This window comes from Mytilus trossulus, chromosome 10 (genome assembly GCF_036588685.1).
Source record: "Mytilus trossulus isolate FHL-02 chromosome 10, PNRI_Mtr1.1.1.hap1, whole genome shotgun sequence".
Taxonomy (NCBI): Eukaryota; Metazoa; Mollusca; class Bivalvia; order Mytilida; family Mytilidae; genus Mytilus; species Mytilus trossulus.
In genome coordinates this window covers 61,262,783-61,283,920 of record NC_086382.1, presented here as the reverse complement: position 1 = coordinate 61,283,920, position 21,138 = coordinate 61,262,783, and the positions used below count along the sequence as shown (strand labels likewise).

The following is a 21,138-nucleotide window of genomic DNA, read 5'->3' as shown; positions in this document are numbered from 1 at the left end:
GATCAACTTTGAAACAAATTACTCAGGGAAAAGGGTCTTACTTGCAAAAGACAGAACGAAAGATTTTTTTTAATCCATTTATCAACTTAATATTCTAAAAATAATTTATTCAAACGCCTGTACCAAGGTAGGAACCACCTTCTCATTGCTTGTCTCATGTCAAAAAAACATAAAAAAATCTTTGTTGATTTAGTTTTCATTCGCAATGCAGAGCATGCTACATGTATCAAGTGTCGATGGTATGTTTCCCTTTTGATTTTTGTTTGGTGTTTTTTATCGATTGATTGCTGTCGGATACGAATGTGTTTTTTTGGGGGGGAGAGGGGGACAGGGACCCATTCCTCTATATGGAGCTACATGAATGGTGAAAGCATAAACTTTCTACATGTCCCACAACATGGAAAGGACTATTTCAATGTTTTTTACTTAAATGTTTCATTTAAAACTAAATTTTCTCTTTTGAGACTATATCTGTAATGATCATACAACACTTTTAATTTAAATTGTATACAGTATTATTATGAACGAGCTTCTGGTTTGGAAAATATACACTCATGGCAAGTTATTACAGGTTCTTCCGGTCTCTTTAAAAATACACCACTGTATGTCTCTTACAGTTTTGTTTAAATGTTCTTCCCTGCACATAATTACTTATTTGTATGTTATATTCTTGTAGGATGTTGATTCAATGGTAAAATCCTGTTTAATAAACCGTATTAGACTCTTGGAGTTCTTCATTTTGTTGCTGAAATCTAAAAATAAAATTCAGGGTACAATTTTCTTAAAAAATCATCAAATACTACGGTAACCTTACCAATCAGGGTTATTATTAAGGAATTTAAAGATGAGTCCATATATTTAGCATTTCTGACATGTGCAATGGTGAGATTAATGATTTTTTGTGATTTATAATTTATCATTGCAGTCTCCATGATAAACTAGAACAAGATAAAAAAAATTAATAACATTAACGGTACCATTTTTTTCTGCACCAGATGCGCATTTCGACAACACTTGTCTCTTCAGTGATGCTCGTGGCCAAAATATTTAAAATCCAAAGCGTATATAAAAGACGAAGAGCTATATTAAGTTAACCCTTAAAATTAGATCTATGAATATTTTTTAGTTATTGCTATAACATTGTTTTAATTTTCCATAGTTCATGGATGGAGCACTAGTATGATACATGCACATATATTATTTTTTAAATTCTGTATTTTACAGATAAATATACTCACTTTTATAGTCAACATCAGACTTTAACACTAACAGCAGCAACTGCAGGTGAGACACAGAGTTATGTGGATCCATTTAGAAAACTATGTATCCCTATGAAGATTTCTTGTTCCCTAGTTTTGTAAAATAATTAAGATCATTAGTATGCAGAGGAAACCAGTTTTTAAATTTTTAGATAAGTAAACGGACAATGATAACGGATAAAAATTTATGACTATATATAGCAAAGTGGGCTAAAACAAATATGACAACCAATTCTTTTAAATGGGTTTTTAAAAACTTTACTATAGACTGATAAGACTTGAAAGAAATTATTTTGCCCAACATGCCCAGAGCATGAGGAAAATTAACTCTCTGCAACTTAAAATGCAGGAACTAAATTGTGTACAAATTTAAAAAAAAACAGCTGTGCCATGAGCACATGATACGCCTGTCGTCTTGTGTGATAGTTTAATGCAATAATCATAAATAATTTTTGAGAAAGTTTTAAGCAATAACCATATATTGTTTTTGAGATACAGAGGGACATATGAACCCAAAAAACTAAATATCACTAAAATAAAATTTTGAATCAAAACCAAAAAGTATACAGATCTTAAGATTAATGTTACAAAGAAATATGTAAAGTTTTAAGCAATAATCATAAATTGATTTTGAGATACGGCGTGACATGCATGTAAATATACCCTCCCCCTTTTTAAAAAAATACTAAATAACTGAACAATGAAATTTTAAATTATCACCAAAAAGTATACAGATCTTATTAATAAAATCAATATAACAAAGAAGTGTGTAAAGTTTTAAGCAATAATTATAAATTGATTTTGAGATACGGCGTGACATGTAAAAATACCCTCCCCCTCTTTTTACAAAATACTAAATAACTGAAAATCGAAATTTTAAATCATCACCAAAAAGTATACAGATCTTAAGATTAATATAACAAAAAAGTGTGTAAAGTTTTAAGCAATAATCATAAATCGTTTTTGAGATACGGCGCGACATGTAAAAATCCCCTCTCCCTTTTTTACAAAATACTCAATAACTCAAAAATGAAATTTTAAATCATCACCAAAAAGTATACAAATCTTAAAATTAATATAACTAAGAAGCGTGTTAAGTTTTAAGCAATAATCAAAAATTGTTTTTTATATACAGTGCGACATGTGAAAAAAAACACCCCCCTATTTTAGTTACAAAGTGCCGTAACTCAAAAAGTTTTAATCTTATTTTGACCGAAAAGTATACAGATCATTTGACTATCATTAGAAACAACTACAATAAGTTTCGTGAAATTTGGATAAGTCGTTCTCAAGTTAAGACGCGACATGTTTACGCCGGACAGACGGACATACGGACGGACACCGGACATTTGTATAACATAATACGTCCCGTCAAAATTTTGACGGGCGTATAAAAAAGTAAAAATGAAGCTTTGCTGTAGTAAAATATAAACTTGCGTAGCAACAGATCAAAATGATTAGATCTATTCGTCAACTCCCCCCCCCCCAAAAAAAAAAACAAACCCACATCAGATTATTGTCCCCTTAAAACAAAACAACCCTAACCATGGCAACCATAAAAGAACCATTGTAGTAAAGTTACAGATTGCATAACAATATACCAGGAGAAAAATTATTAAGTGACACAGTTTTGAGGGCAACATCCAGTGGCGGATCCAGTAATTTTCATAAGTGGGGGCCCGCTGACTGCCTAAGAGGGGCCTCGCTCCAGTCAAGCGTCGATGATTCCCTTTATAAGCAAGCAGGTTTTTTCCCCACAAAGAAGGGCTGAACCCGCCCCCCCCCTCCCCCCTTAATCCGCATCTGACATCATTTCGGGAATTCGCAAGAGATTCACTTTTTATCGAGTATCGAGTTGCGAGTTAAGAAAGTCGAGTTGAGAGTATCGATTTGTGAGTAACGAAAGTCGAGTTGCGAGTTACAAAAGTCGAGTTGCGAGTTACAAAAGTCTTGATGCGAGTTTTAAAAGTTGAGTTGCGAGTTATAATAATAATAATAATAATAAAAACTCATTAGGATTAAACCAAATTTCAATAAAGCTCTCTACATACAATATCAACTACATAAATGAATAATTTACTAATATACAAATGTTAACAATAGATATAAAACTATAATTACAACAACAACCAGGTGCTCCGCAGTGGTCCAACCCTGAACGGTTGGAGCAAATTTGGTCACAATATTCAAGCTTCATACTGTCTGAATTTGGATTGTGATCGAATTTTTGTCATAATAAAGGTTTTTGTCACAAAATAAATGTGGCCAGAGATCTAACAAATCTACAGTACAATACTGTGCAATTGAAGGCTTCTTCTTGAAATTTTTCAAAATTCGAATTTCGAAAATTTTTGAAAAAAAGGAATCCCTTAACAAATTTACCCCCCCCCCCCCTAAGAAAACCTTATTGAAACCCCCTTTTAAAGCAATAACCCTTCAACTCAATCCCATCATTTCCCTTGTAGTATGGAACATTGTATTACAATTTCAGAGAGATTCATTCATCTAAACAATGTTTGTTTGGAAACTAGAAACATGCTTCTTTTTTGCTCTTTTTTGGCCCCACTAATTCCTTCATATTTGGGCAATTATTCCAAAACTTAATCCTTGCCTCCCCTTTGTTCTGTGATACATTGTGGTACAATTTTAGAGAGGTCAAAACAATTACACACAATTTATTGTCTTGAAACTAGAAAAATGCTTGCTTTTGGTCCCTTTTTGGCCCTTTATTCCTAAACTTTTGACCCATAACCCTGTAAACGAATCCAAACCTTCTACTTGTGGTTTTAAACATTGTGGTACAATTTCAGAGCAAATGAAATACTTATACACAAGTTATTATCCTTAAACTAGAAAAAGCCTTGTTTTGGGCTTCTTATTCCAAAACGGTTGGACAACCATCTCCAAAATCGATCCCAACCTTCCTTTTGTGGTATTGACCCCTCAGAAAAAAAATCATTAAGATCTATTTTTTTAAACTAAGGAAACTGTCCGGAAACCAATTGGGCTTCGGACGACGCAGACGACAGCGACATCATACCACTATACGACCCAAAAAAATGTTTGAGGTCGTATAAAAAACACCTATAGTATAATACATTGTGGCTTAACTCATACATTTGACACTTAAAAAAATTGAATGACTTGTAAGAGTATTTGAAAGTAGATATACTTTTTTAATTTTTTTGTATTTCACTGGATAATGAATTCCACGCTTTGGGCCACTAAAAGAACCAGATGCTCCGCAGGGCGCAGCTTAATACGAAAACAAAAACTCCCAAAATCAATCCCAACCTTCTTTTTGTCGTCATAAACCTTGTGTGAAAATTTCATAGATTTCTATTTTCTTATACTAAAGATATTGTGCAAAAACTAAGAAAAATGCTTGTTTTTGGACCGTTTGTGGCCCCTAATTTCTAAACTGTTGGGACCAAAACTCTCAAAATCAATCCCAACCTTCTTTTTGTGGTCATAAACCTTATGTTAAAATTTAACAGAAATCTGTTTACTGAAAGTTCTTGTGCGAAAACCAAGTAAAATGCTATTTTGGGCCCTTTTTGTCCCTAATTCCTAAACTGTTGGGACCAGAACTCCCAAAATCGATCCCAACCTTCCTTTTATGGTCATAAACCTTGTGTTTAAATTTCACAGGTTTCTATTCACTTATACTTAAGTTAAAGTGCAAAAACACGGACAACGACGACGACGACGACGACGACAACGTCATACCAATATACGATCGAGACCACAATTGTCTGTTCGTCTTCTCTTCTTCGTTTCGTTGTCCACGAATATAGTCCCTAGTGTTTACTCGTTTAAACTAATATGATATGTAACTTGTAACTTTTCTTTTCATTTAAAGTACCTTTTAAATACAATACCAAAGAGCTTCCAAAACTTAAAATTACTGGAATTTATTACAGCTTTGTGTTTATTAACTTAATTTTGTGTGGCCGGTAACAGAGTAGAGAGTAAAATCACAAAAATACTGAACTTAAGGTCGTGATAACGTCGCTGTAAGATCGTAGCGCAATCTCTCCGAATAGAAATACGCTTTCGCTACGCTTTTGCAACGATTGTACAGCGACCTTTGCGATCTTACTACGGTCTTAGTGCGCTTTCACTACGCTTCTACCACGACCTAATTTCGCCACGACCGCACCACGATTATTTTGAACATGTTCAAAGTTGGCCACGCTCTTCACGATCTTGAAGATATCACCACAACCGTGGTACGACCTAACTGCGACCTACACGATCATCAAAATTTTCATTTTTTCCACAGTTCGTAGTGCGATCGTGACTTAGTGGGACTGGGGTATAAGAGAAAACCCAATTCGGAACATCCATAATTACATGGCTAAATCAAATAACAAAACGCATTAACTAAAAGGATAGACAAAACTTATCAATTTCCTAATTTGGTATCTGCATGATCTATAAAATATATAAGTTTCCCACTGAATGTATACAAAGAGGGTAACCAAAGATTTTGCGACGATGCATAAATTAAACTTTACAATAAAAATAAATATCTTTAACCAACGAATTCAAATAGCAAAAGCTATGCAATTAACAAATATATATTTTCCGGACCATATGAGTATTTGGACCGTACGCGTATGGTCGGGGTAATTAACAGGTACATTTATGTGTTTAACTCTTCATATAACCCTTCTAGATGTCACGTCATTAAAAAGACAAGTAGTAGTAGTTACCAAAAGTCATTTTATCATAGATCTATTTAAAATTAATAATAACAAGATTAACAAAAATAAAATAAGCAGTTTCACACAGTAAATTTCATCACTAGTCAAAACTATAGTAAACACATTTTTTGTCATTATCGATAATAAATTACATGTATGTTAATATTACGAGTGCATGGCAAAATGTCGACCTGTGAAGATAACTTCCAAAATATTTTAATGAACTGTTACACAAGAAGTCAACTGTTTTACTTTAACCTGACGTAAAAGTCAACAGGATAAAGAGTCTTATAATTTGCTCACTTTTGAAACTTAATATAATAAGCATTAGAAGTGCAATATTCAGAATTTTGATACTTATACGTGTTTTGTATAAAATAAAATGAATGACGTCACCGGCAAGAACACTAGTTTATTTTGTTAAGTTGTCTGGTGATATGTTGTACTTCAGTCATGTTACGATATTGGAGATCTAGAGGTTTTTAAAATCACCGTAGACACATCGGAATGACCCAGGCCCCAAGAAAAGCTATGGTACATGTACCGTGTGGAAGTTAATGTCTGGTCATGACCATACGCGTATGGTCCAGATACTCATATGCTTCGGAACATATACTTATATAAGCTTCATGTAAATTATTTAACAATGAAATACATTAATTATGAAATTTGAAGTTTTACAAAGGGCGCTAATAATCAATTAATAACACTGTCTACCACACAGCATTTCGGGGACACTCACTCTCGTATCTTTCCTCCCTCTTTTATAGCTGACTATGCGGGGGCTTTTTCTAATTATTGGGGGCATTATGATGACCTATAGTTGCTAATGTTTGTGTCATATAGTCACAGAGTCATCCTCATCGCTTCCCTCAATCTTTATTCTATCACCAATAGTTTCAACACCTAGTCTGATCAAGTCTTGATCAGTAAGGTGCTGAAAAGTGTCATCTTCTATCCTATCATCTTTAAACTTTTTAATTTGAAAGATTTGCAGATTAAGTTCTGCAAGAGCACGTTGTATAGCAGACGACATGTTGACAGTATGAAAATAAACCCGAAAAAAAATATGCATGTTTTCGGTTATTTTCGGAAGTCTACCACCACCACATAATGAAAAAAAGCACTGAAAGTAATTGATAAACCACCTAGTATAATATTTTTTGAACCAAACATAAAACATTTTGACCACTGATCATAAAGTTGTTTGAACTGAACATAATATTTATTTTACTGAACATAATGATCAGTCTACAGAACATAATATTTATTTCACTCAACATAATGATAATAGAAAAGAGTAAAAACACAAAAATACCGAACACTGATAATAAAGTGCTGCGCTTTAGCGCATGATACGCCCGTTGCTCTTTTAACTTGTTTTTGGAAGTGTTAGTTATTGTCCCAAAATTGAAAAATCCCCCCTTATTTAAGCATAAAAATTAATTCATAACACGGAAATGTTAAATTTATAAAAATTGAAAGGGAGCTTACATCAATAGATATAAACAATTCACCAAAGTTTGATGGACATTGGTGAAAGCCTTTTTGAGTTATTGTCCGAAGTGTTAAAAATCCCCCCTTTTTATGAATAAAGCCCCATAAATTCAAAACTTAAAATCTGAAATTGAAAAAAAAACGAAAGGGAGTTTACGCCAATAGATATAAACAATTCACTTAAGTTTCATGGAAATTGGTGAAAGCGTTTTTGAGTTATTGTCCGAAGTGTGGACGACGGACGGACAGACGGACGGAAAACGGTATACCATAATACGTCCCGTCTAAATTAAGACGACGGGCGTATAAAAAGTGTGTTTGACCACTGAATATTCCGGTTTCTGTAATCACCATAATGAGAAATCTACATAATATAATAAGATGTTGACAGAAGATATTTTCAAAAGTACTGAATATAAAGACAAAAGTATATTGATTAAAGTGCTGAATATAATACCAGATCTGCACAATATAATGATTATTCTACTGATCATTATGATGTTATTGCTCAGCATAATTGTTATACTACTGAACCATGTGAACATAATAAAAAGGGCACTCATAATCGAGAAAAAAACGCTGAAAATAATTAAATGTTCACAGCATATACTAAATATGAACAACGGAAGACAGCTATCACAAATAGATTCTGGGTGTATCTGTGACTGGGAAATGTGTTGGTCTTGAACCACACACACACAATAAACAGTACGGACTCTGACTCTGAGACTAGCTCTTGTAACAAAAAGACGACTCTGGTTAGCGCGATGTATAATTTAATAAGTTCAGCATGGAATACAATTGTACAGAGTTGAGACTGCTCAGTGTAATACTAAATCCAATCTGCCACATAAAAATAACAACATAGTTTATATAAGTTAACAAACCAAAACTACTTGTACTTAACAAATATTTCTCTAAATGAGTGAGAAAATTCAAATAAGGGATAACAGAAAAATTAACACATACATGTAGATAATAATTAACAATTATAGAACATACAGACTTATTTATGGGATTAAAGCCTTGACTTGTCAAATACGAATAATCTGAGACTACTATAACATGTGTTAATAGTAGTCTCAGGAATCACTGGGGTAAAACTGATGACCGTAACTGCATTCACGGTCATCCCAAGATGTCGGATGAAAAATTAGGTCAGTATTTGTATTGTCTGTTTAAGTGTTTCTAAAGCATTTTCTTTACAAAGCATACCTTGGTACGATGCAAATTTGTAAAAGATTCACACGGAATCAACAAATTTCTACCGAGAAATGTGTATGAAACAGGAAATTGGATTTAAAAAAATCGCTAAGATGACCGTAAATCATAATCAAGATGACCGTAACAGGATCACCGATTCATAACAAGGCTGACCGTAATTGACTAAAAGATGACCGTAATTTGTGAAGGATGACCGTAACTTTAAAAGCATTCTAAGATATATTCATATTTGTTTTCACAACTGTTTGTTGAGTTTGTCTCAATAGGGATTCGTTTAGCGGTTATAAATATATTTTATCAATTTCTTTTCAACTATTTGCCGCATCTAGAGTTTATGACAATGATAGTAAATTGCACATTTCTCGCAACAATTAAATATTTATTGACAACAACGTTAAAATTTGAATACAAATCAAATATTTTATGTTTCCAATCAGGGTCCCATAGCGGGCATTCACAATTACCAATAATAAAAGAATATGCAACAAACATTGTACATTTTATAACGTGACAGATATTATAATAGACAAATGAAAATAGTATAAATAACAAAAAGACATTAAAAGTACTTTCCCCCCTTCCTTCTTTATTATCATTATTATTTCTATGTCCAGCAATGCACCAATAAAAAAAACACAATAAAAGTAAAGTTTGAACAAACTTATATTATTATTAATAAAGATGGAAATTTGTTCATATGTAGGAGACCCCGAAGGAACGGTGCTGTATGATATACTGTTGATTGCGATAGGCAATAACAACAATCCTCCCCGTGTCAGAAGCAGATGAACAAAATAAAGAGAGAAACTGAATCATGTCACTACACAATTTTTTATTTAAATAACAACAATAGCTAATTTTGCGAAACATGGAATATAAATCTGCTATGTGCAGTGTTTAGCCAGGAATATACACAACTCTTTTCATACAGTTGAGTTCTCACAAGACAGCAGCCTTAGCAATTTCTTTTTGGAATTAAAGTTAATGAAATTGGAACATGCTTCAGATGTGATATAAATGGTGTCTGTCTTCGTTATATTTTGTGCAAAACAAGAGAAAATGAACTTCATTTTCAATATTACCAGAAATAGATTGCCGACATAGTCTAAGGTTTGCAGGAGTACCCTGGTATCGTTCTATTTCAATCTGCAAATGGTGAGATGACACCCTTAATAATTTTGTAAATGATCTCCTACGCTAAAACTTTGTTATGATATTAATATAGATACTTTTAGAAACCATAATTATCCTTAAACTTTCACATATTTAAAGTGCGGAGCTCTCCTTCTGATTTCTTGGTCAGTTGATCCTTCCAAAATTTTTATGCACGTCTCTTTCAATATTTTCCTGATGGTATTATTTGAAATATTTCCCCCATCATTTATAGGTTTGCAAAACCAGGAAGAGTTTTTAAAATGTGCTGGAGAAAGCCATACCATGACGATTTATACTGAGAACATAGAGATTTGAATGCTGGTGTGCATCTTGTTATCAAGTAAATTAGTCTAAATTTTCTAGTCTAAGCCAATAATTTAAAATAGACCTCACTACTTAAAAGTACAGGGGAAACCAACTAAGTTCAGATAAGGCTGCACAATTTGTGTTATTATTTGTGCACACCCAGAATAGAATTTACAAAATTTACTGTGTAGCTTTTCACAAGTTAAATTGGAATAAATTTTTTCCATGCAAATAAGTTGGTTTCCATGTCTAAATGTTCTATCAAGAGATTGCATGAGCTCCAAATTTCACTTCCATAGAGAAGAATAAGCCTAATAGCATGATCAAAAACATACATAAAGTACTAGTTTTTACGGATTAAGAGATAATATGCCTATTAATTTTACATGGTCTAGAGATTTTTCCAAATAGTTAGGAAGGTCATTGATGAAAATCTTAAACAGGTTAGGACTTATGTTATCTCCTTGTATAACTCAAAACTGTATAGGGAAGAATATAATACAAATTGACAGCGATACGACGAAAAGTTGAAGAAAAAAAACATTGATTAAACATAAGATTATGCAGCGGAATCATATTAAAATCTTAACATCTGCCTTGAAATATAAACAGTCCCTTGACAATGTGAACACCGGATCCGATGGAACTGCAAAATTTATTCTGCATACAGTTGGTTTGACTGAGATTAAACATTCTGACATTTTGTAACAAATGACAAGCAACATGTTCTGTAATTATTCCATTATATAAGGATTTCAATACGGAAATGAAGTCTTCGTATCGCCCTATCTCTTTTAGTTTTGCTTCAATATTTGACAATAGTTCATAAATATATATTTAGTTTTAATAAATATTTATATGACAGAAGTATCACGAAAAACATAAACTAATCATGAATGTGGCAGCAGAGAAAGTACACGGTTTATGTTCTTCTCATAGATATTGTCCAAGAAGGCTCAGAGTGATTGTACAGTAAACTTGCAAGCGATTGTACAGTCAATAAAAATATCCGACATGGAGAAAATGAATATATTTTTATTTCTACTGTAACAATGACTTCAAAACTTTCAGACAGGTACGACTATATATCAGAAAAGGTACATGTGGAAATTCAGGTAGCAAACATTGATTTTTCGATGTTTTTTTTAGACATTTTTCGATGTTTTTTTAAACATTTTTGATCGCTGTTGTGTGACAAATTTGATCGTTTCACATGGAGCTCCATTATTCTAAGGAAAACGTTTGGATGCACATAGCTTTCTTATTATTTTATTGGTTCTTTATAAGAATATTTTAGCTACCAAAACTTGAAGCAGAAACGTTACATAGCTATATATAGTAACATAAGAGTTCATAAAATTTTCATCAACAACTTGTTAATTTGCAAATGTCGGGGCCCCATTTGACAGTCTCCCGAATGACCAAATTATTAGAAAACCGTACAGTTCCGTTTCCACACTATGGTACTGGTCTCTCCGAATAGAATCACGCTTTCACTACGCTCTCGCTATAATGATACAGCGACCTTTGTGATCTTACCACGACCTTAGTGCGAACTCACTAATACCTGATTCCACCACGATTGCTTTGAACATGTCCAACTGCTGTATACGCTGATGCGAACTTTAAGACCTCACCACGACCGTGATTCGACCTTACTGTGATCTTCAAGATCGCACTACGATCGTCAACATTTGCATTTTTTCACAGATCGTAGTGCGATCGTTGCCTAGTGTGACCGCGGAATTAAACTTTATTAGTTCAATAGAGCCACATGAGCTTAACAAAAAAATACACCATATGTTTACCATTTCCTGGTAACAGGACTCAATTTGGCAAAAAAGAGGGAAAGTGCAGAGTTTATAAATTATGTTTAATAAAAAGAAATAATATAGATATTGAGACATTTAAAACTTTTTTCAGTTTAAAAAAACAAATAAAAATAGTGTTCAAAAGTAAAGTTTCGTTAAAAAAATATGGATTATTTGAAGAAAAAACCCAATAATTGCACACATTTAAAGAACATTTTATATATAAAACAGAATTTACAAATAATTTAACATAAAACAGATTATGTGTATCTGTTTATCTTTTAATACAAAAAAGTTATGTATTCCTGTCGACAGGAAAAATATGTCCACAAATCCGAATTTTGAGCGTCCGTCGTCAACTTATAAACAAATTTTCTCCTCTGAAACTACTGAGCCAAATTTAACCAAACTTAGCCACAACCATCATTGGGGTATCTAGTTTAAAAATTGTGTCCGGTGACCCGCCAAACTAACCAAACTAAGTAAACCAAGATGGCCTCCATGGCTAAAAATAGAACATAGGGGTTAAATGAATATTTTGGCTTATCACTCTGAAACCAAAGCATTCAGAGCAAATCTGACAAGGGGTAAAATTGTTAACTAGGTCAAGATCTATCTGCCCTGAAATTTTCAGATGAATCGGACAATGGGTTGTTGGGTTACTGTCCCTGAATTGGTAATTTTAAGAAAATTTTGTCCGTTTTCTGTTATTATCTTGAAAATTATTATAGATAGAGATCAACTGTAAACAGCCATTATGTTCACCAAAGTAAGATCTACACAAAAATAACATGATTGAAATGGTAAGTTGATCCCTTAAGGAGTTATTGCACTTAATAGTCATGTTTTTACCAATTTTTCGTAAATTTTTTACAAAAATCTTCTATTCTGAAACTCAACCAAACTGAGCCAAAATCATTATTAAAGTGTATTTTCATATATCTGCTCTAAAATTTTCATATGAATTGTACAACTGGTTGGTTGGTTGCTGTCCCCCAATTGGTAATTTTTAAAGAAATTTAGCCGTTTTTGGTTAATATCTTGAATGCTATCATATATAGAGATAAACTGCAAATAGCATTAATGTTCAGCAAATTAAGATATACATATAAGTCAACATCACCGAACTGGTCAATTGACCCCTTTAGGAGTTATTGCCCTTTATATTCATTTTTTAACAACTTTCATTAATTTGGTAAATTTGGGTAAGTTTTTTGATGTCGTCCCTTAGGCCGTTAGTTTATTTCGTCTTAATTTTTTCACATTTTTTTTTTGTCGTGGCCTTTTATAACTGATATACAGTATGGGTATTTGTCATCTTTTGTCAAAGGCCGCACGGTTGGTTATAATTGATAATATTACTTCATTGATCTCCAGTTTATAGTTGCCAAATTGGCAGTCATACCACATCTCCTTACTTGTTATGGTATTGTATACATTTTTCGTACATGACTTTAAATTTCGCGTCTTGTCTAAACTATATATGAAATATTAGTCGCTTGACGTTAAAAGCAAACAACTAACAATCAATCAATTTAAACTCGTGTGGAAAATCAATTAATTTTTGGGGTTAAAAGGGGGAGGTGGCAGGAGGTGTTTATTGTTATTGTCCGTGTGTTTTATTATTTATCCAGCTAGTTGTCCAAATAGTGTCCTTCTAAGGAGGCAACTGTTTAATATTCTGGGGGGGGGGGACCTTGATAATCTCAAAAATAAATGGTTTGTTCTGTGGTAGTTTCAAAATACATAACCTGACTTACAATGCATTGAAAATAAACTGCAGGTCTATTCGAAAGTATTAGATGACAACAGATTCTTCATAAAATTCATTTTTTCCCAAAAAAAAGTCGTGAACCACTTCCGAAAAGTTCAGATAATAAAATTATTAATATTATTTAAATTATACTTGAAATGTCTGAAAAAGGGTTTCATTTAACTTGAGCTATATTGTGTACACATACCTCACTTTTATTACAGGGCAGTAACTACATTGAGGCAAATGTAATGCTTACGTTATAATTTTGCATATACTCAAAATTGGAATAAAAAAGAAGTATTAATTTAGATATTTCTCATCAGACTCGTTATTTTTCCTTAAATCTTTTATTTATTTATTTATTTCAAAGTCTAATTTTCTGTCAACCAATGTATTCGCTGATACTGTTTTTCTCTTTAGCCCTTTCCAGCCTATTTTGCTGCTATATACTTGATACATAATTTTCTAAAGTTGTTATTTTACAATTTTGTATGCCTCAATTATGGGCATTATGTTTTCTGGTCTGTGAGTGCACTCCTCCATCTGTCTGTCCCACTTCAGATAAACGTTCGTGGTCGAGGTAGTTTTTAATGAAGTTGAAGTCCAATCAACTTTAAACTTAGTAAACATGTTCCTTTTGTCTTTGTCTGAGTGTCATTATAGATGGTCCTAGCTGTCTTTTTAGACGGTCCGAGTTGTCCCAGGACGTACATGTTCTGCAACCAACTCAGAGGCGGATTTAGGGGGGGGGGGGCAGGGGGCCCGGGCCCCCCTTTTTGGGAAAAAATTTGGTTGCTTATATAGGGAATCACTGAAGCGTGACTGGAGCGGGCCCCCTCTTATGTCAGTCAGTGGGCCCCCACTTATGAAAATTCCTAGATCCGCCACTGCAACTAAAATGCCCCAAGTTTGAACACGTTATTTGATTTCGTGATCACCATACTAACCAAATGAAATGTGAACTACCTTGATATATTTCGTAACTTTTTACCTTAAAAAATCCTGGTCCTAGTAGAGTTGGAGGTTGTCGTCAGCAAAAGATTAAAACACCGTTCATTGCGGGCTTCTGTTGTCGTTGATTTCTATATTTTATGCAATGTCAATTTCATCATGCAATACTTTTTCCGCAATCAGGGGTTCATTAAGGGATACAAACAGTTTGATATTCATGCTAATAATATATAACAGTTACGATTTAAAAATCAATTTTAATTTAGGTTACAGTAAGAAAATAACAATATTAGGTCAATGTCATAAAGATATAAACTGTTTAGTATTCTGAATAAAACTGGGGAAAGGAAGGGCGCAGTAAAATCTTGCCCTATCCCAGTTTCGCAGTCTCATACATATTTTTTGTATGAGGCTAAGAAACTGGGGAAGGACGAGGTTCTACCGGGCCCTTCCCCAGTTTTGCGCCAAGCACAATAAAAGTTTATATTTTTCTGACATTGACCTAATATTGCTTTTGTACTGCCACATAAATTGATAAATTGATTTCTATTCAAATCGTAACACAAACAAAAGACTTATTTTCATCCTTTCATGGACCTCTGATTGTGGAGAAAGTGTGCCATGATGAAATTGACATCGTACACAATAGAGCTTTGTTACAATATTTTATATAAAATAAACACAACTAGTTGCAGTATAAAAACATTTTATATTTTTCTGACATTGACCTTATATTGTATGTGTAGAAGTACTTAAAGATGACAAAAAATTTAAGTACTGAAAATGATTTAAATTTTCAGTACTGAAAAATGACTGAAATTTTCAGTACTGAAAAATGACTGAAATTTTCAGTACTGAAAAATGACTAAAATTTTCAGTACTGAAAAATGAATGAAATTTTCAGTACTGAAAAATGGCTGAAATTTTCAGTACTGAAAAATGGCTGAAATTTTCAGTACTGAAAAATGGCTGAAATGTTCAGTACTGATAAATGACTGAAATTTTCAGTACTGTAACCAACTTTTTCTCAACATTACTGAAAATGATATAAAAATTTATGTACTGAATAGTGATGTTTCCTAAAAGTACTGTTTATATAGCGACATTTAATGTACTGTTTAGTGATGTTTCCTAAAAGTACTGTTTATATAGCGGCATTTAATGTACTGTTTAGTAATGTTTCCTAAAAGTACTGTTTATATAGCGGCATTTAATGTACTGATTAGTGATGTTTCCTAAAAGTACTGTTTTTATAGCGGCATTTAATGTACATGTAAACGCTACTCAAATTGTTGGTAGTGTAATAGTGTCAGAGTATGATTTTATATTATTTCACCATTACCGTATATATTTGTGAAAATCCTGACACAGTACTGATAATACGTAACAAATCTCATCAAAGATAGAAAGAAAGGTCTCTCTTTCTCAAATCTAGTTGGATGTTCTCCATATCTGTTTATTACAGATTATTATAAGTATGATAATATCAACGATTTATAAAAGCAATACACATTTAATCCACATCGTTTTATTGTTTTGTTGTTTGTTATACTATAAACAATATTGATCTATATTAACCAGGCATCGACATTAGTTAATGAAACAGTCTGTAGATGTATCTCTTGTTTGACTAATTTTGCTAAAAGTTGTAACCAACATTTTAAATGTGTATAAACAAAACGTTTTTATAATCACTTGTCAGTCGAAGTAAAAAGAGAAGTGACAATTACCAAAGGGATATTTGATCATAATCATTTAAGTAGCTTATCAATTAAATGTATGGTGATGGTGTCAATCAATAAGGATAAAATAATAATTCAGAAATTAATTTAAAAAATAAGATTTGTTTAGATTGCTGATGAGAACTACCCGTCAAAGTCCATTTGAATGCGATATAAACACAAAACCATATTTGATTAAAATCATGCATTCATACATGCAAAATAGATTTACCAGCTGCCCGTCTTTCAAATACCGAGAGCTTTCGATTCTTGTTATAGTGTGTTGTTAATAGATATTTTTAGTATTTTTTTATATCATAAATTTCTCGGACCAGTTCGAAATCACGGGAATGTTATCTATTTGGAAATTGCATCATAATCAGTCTTGTTCCTAAATTTCTTTGTACAAGGTTTATATCTGCAACACCCTGGACGAATTTGAAATCAGCGTTAAACCACTCTTTTTAATCGGAGGAGTATAATAAAGAGTCCAAACGTCGTTAATATGTAATTGAATCTAAAAATAATTTATCAGAGAGGAATACAAAAACATAATTAAGAAATATCGCTCAATCGCTAGTCAATCCAATAAAGGAGACCCAACTATTCTAATGATTAATTTGTGAGCGTACTAGTTTTAAGTTACATTTACTTTCCCAGTCTTATTGTGAAACATAGAACGGAGCCTATTCGCTGTTATGTGACATGTCGTATTATATTATTTTATAATATTGAAACTCAAACTCAAAAATAAGTATTCGAAATTAAAAAAAGAAGAAAGATTAATGACTTCTGAGAAAAAAAATGACTGTAGACAACAAAACAAAACAAAAAATTAAAGCTGATGTTCATTAATGACACTACTAAGCACTTCATAAAATTGTGAAAATATTGATAAAAACTGACTTTAAATTGATCTGGACGTTCTGAACATTGTTTCCTCTTTCCTTTATTTATAACAGTTTTTTGTATAATCAAGCATATTATGATATTCGCGAAATGATCTACCTGTATCCATTGGGATATGATTGCTGGCCATCTGGATAACTGGACACCTTAAATGAAACCAGTTACCCAAATTATAATTGTTTCTACTTAGCGGCAAAGTTTCTAAGGAGCAGATTTTTTAAAAAGTGTTAAAATTTACTTGGCAATATAATATGAAATAGTTTTATTTTCGTTATTGATTTTAAAAGGTGAGAATATATGTGTAAATCATCGATTGGATCTATTAACTGTGTTTGATCATCTATTATACCTGAAAAGTCAGGAGACAAAACCAAACAGACGGGATAGGCAGTGTAATTAAAGTTACTGACTCAGTATTTACTTTTCATCATCAAATTGGAAGAAAGTCTAACAATTATCAGAGGCTTTTAATACTTCTAAATAGAAAAACTTTTATTTCGAAATTAAATGATATTGTATAAGTGAAGGATACACATCGACATAATATGAGCACCGAAAGTAAAAAAATGTCTACATCCAACACTGAACAATTACATAATATTGGTGATCTTTGGAATGACTTTAGTCAGAATACTGGATTCCACGGAGTCAATAAACTGTCAAGAATAACAAGCAGACACAAAATAAGATTGTGAGTATCCAATTTATTTCAACTTTCTTCTTTCGGTTCTTTTCATAGATTCGTCAACTCATAATTAAGGCACTAAGTGCCTGATTATTTAACTGCGATGAAGTAAAATCCCTTGGCGAAGATCGGCACCACATATGAAATCCTGAAAAAGAAGGTCGTAAAAGGGAACGAAAATCTAGTAAAGTGAACTAAAATAAAGTCTATACCTTTACTTTTATATATTTAGAATCTATGAAACAGATACAAAATGATACATTTAGCAATTCATTCATCGTTAATTTTCTTGAAAAATTGCACTTTTAGAAATGCACTTTTAAATAGCCGCATATTGAGGTTCCTACTCCTTTAGCTTCAAACATGTTTTAAAACATTTGATACCAATGCTCTTCATTATTTAAGTGTTTTGATCTGAGCGTCACTGATGAGTCTTATGTAGACGAAACGCGCGTCAATCGTATCAATTATAAGCAAGGTACATTTTGATATTACTAGTTATAGTGGAGCGGCGGAGAGGACAATTTTAGAAATTTAAATTACCTAAATACCTCATGGGATTTTAATAGCTCATTGGAAAGCTGAAATCCTGTACTTTTTGAAAATATGTGTCGTCAATATCAAATCTTGGTACAATAATATCGAAAATCAAGGTCAAAGGTCATCACTTAAAAAAATCCTACTTTCATCTAGAGAAACAATACCATTAATATTTTTCAAAATTAATAAACTATTCAATAAATTATACGAGAAGTATTATGTAGAAAAACGTTAGTTCATTCAAAATCTTTTTCATATTTGCACATGACGTCAGAACAACGTTTTATTTAACTTTTTTAAAGGTAGTCCATGGTACATACAAATTTTAATGCCTAATGGAAAACAGGAACATATTAACATTGATAATTGACATCGACAAATAGCATTTCTGGAATACTTTAATAGAAAAGTTTTCAAAGAGTATCTGAAATTCATAGCTAATAAATCAAACCAAATATGCAGCCATGAAAACATTCGTTTCAGTTTTCAAGGATTCGACGTGTCACTGAGTTTTCTTAAAATGAATTCAAACTATCTAAATACAAGATACCTTTTTATTAAATATAGTTAATGGAGTTTGATATATTACTCAATTAGTGCAAGCGTGTTGTAGAACAAATTCCTAAAATTGAGACATGACCGTTATGGTATCTATGATGAGTTTATTTTCATACCAAATGAAACGTCGAAAACATTATAGCAAATTAAAATAAAGTTAACAAATATTACAAGAACTATTTTCATGGTATTTCATTACAACTACCTACATTTTGACAAAAAAACATAAATCAGTGCAAGGAAGACCCTGCTCCTTGCAAACACGTGCTGCCTAGCATGTTTTCCCCCTTACATGAACTGATTAGATTTTGTAGAAAGTCCGATGCCATTTGTCCCTCAAAGAAAACTGGCTCTAACGTGTCATGTTGCGCAGTTTTCCAACAAAGGCACATGGGGAGCCATTACTTCGGTTGGCTAGATTTGCCGACAACCTAACTGTGCTTTGCTACATTGTACGTAGTACGTGATGCTTAAATACGAATTCACATGCCGAAAGCTTTTCGGTTACATTGTTTTACACTGTCTTATCGGGGCCTGACTGCGGTATGGCCATTTGGGCTTTGCTCATTGCTGAATGCCGTAAGGTGACCTAAGGCTATATGATTACCGAAACGGCTTGGTTTTGTCCTGAAAGAGGTTGAATACCGACTTTTAACCGATTCCAAAAAAAACTTGAAGTGAAGTCACACCAACCCATGAACGACCATCATAATAAGACTTTAAATGGAGTAGTTATGTTATTACAATTTGACACCAGGCACTCTGCGAGAGTAGCACATTTTCTCCAAATGTCATGCGAAATATTCATTGATACTGAAGAAATGTTTCAAAAGACTTTGTCAAGAGACAAGTAACAAAACTTATCAAATAGGTTGACAACAATGCTTCTGGCACTTCCAACGATATGCATTTGCACTTGGTTATTTGCACGATAAATATCCCAAGATATATAAACATTTTCCATTTTTTGTCATAAAATTGACGCTGCTTCATAAAGTACATGCATACCGATTTGTCGTTGGTTTTAGTGGAGCTACATGTACTTAAGTCGGCTTTTATCTCAACCATTTTTAATTATGCTTTGATGTTATTCGCTGTCTTAACAGCGTCTCCAATGAAAATATCGCTAGCAAATACAATGCTAGATTTATATTGTCCTTGTTGAGCAAAAAAGGCAATGGCATCCCTGTAGTACCTCTCAAGTTTAGCCTTATATTTCGAGGAATTACAGTATGTCTACTTATTTTTTCGGGTAAAAAAGACTGATACCTTGTCAAAAGTGATGATTAAACAAGAGACTTTTTGTCAAGAATAAGGTCTTTTTTGGCATCTAGCGGGACCCGTTTTAACGAGATTGTTAAATTGTCCATGTGATTGAATATAAAAACAATTCTAATGCAATTATTTTGTAACAACTGTTCTGATTGGATAACAGCAAGCGTAAAATTCTCTATCTCCTTGTCTGTAACTAAGGAAGCCGACATTTTGAATTTCGGAATGTATTGACATGTTATTTCTGCAATAATAAACAAAAAACTCACTTGTTGCGCCTAAAAATCTCCTGTTTATCAAATTTTATTACATTCTGAAGGGGCACAGAAGCCAGAAAACCCTCGGTGTTTATGTTTGACGCCGGAAGCATACCTATGACGTCACCTAGTGTAGGGACCAAAGTACATCTTTTCGCGGAATTTTCTTTAATGAACATTTTACACTGAAATAATGATTGAAATTTAATTATAAACTTGTTTTGCATTAGAATAGAGATAACTGTATTGTATTTGAAGCTTTGCGGACGTCCATCGGTAGTTTTACTGTCGCAAATACCCGTTTACCTGTCTCCGCTCCGCGTCGCCAGGTAAACTAAATTTGCGACAGTAAAACTACCGATGGACGTCCTTAAAGCTTCAAATACAATACAGTTATCTCTTAAATCAAACACACCTGAAAACAAAACGAACCCTAAAATGAAATTCACTTTCCCAGTTCAATTCAACAAAAACGAGTATACAACAATACCAAACAAAATAAATTAATCACAAGGCTTTGAAAATTAT

At 32.7% G+C, this 21,138-nt stretch overlaps 1 protein-coding gene and 1 long non-coding RNA gene across 2 annotated transcripts in view; one reads left to right on the top strand and one right to left on the bottom strand.

The window, feature by feature from the left end:
* Nucleotides 1–318: 318 nt before the first annotated feature.
* On the bottom strand, nt 319–14,835 carry LOC134686447 (uncharacterized). The gene is made up of 3 exons (XR_010101614.1): nt 14,709–14,835; nt 1,239–1,349; nt 319–752 (listed from the first exon to the last, which is right to left on the bottom strand). It is a non-coding gene; the product is annotated as an uncharacterized LOC134686447 (long non-coding RNA).
* Nucleotides 14,836–17,417: 2,582 nt separating this feature from the next.
* The window catches only part of LOC134688317 (acid-sensing ion channel 5-like), a 31,679-nt gene continuing 27,958 nt past the window's right edge, over nt 17,418–21,138 (top strand). Inside the window, exon 1 of the mRNA XM_063548903.1 lies at nt 17,418–17,989. Coding sequence (XP_063404973.1) covers nt 17,844–17,989 — 146 coding nt within the window. The 5' untranslated portion in view covers nt 17,418–17,843. The remainder of the gene's footprint in view (nt 17,990–21,138) is intronic.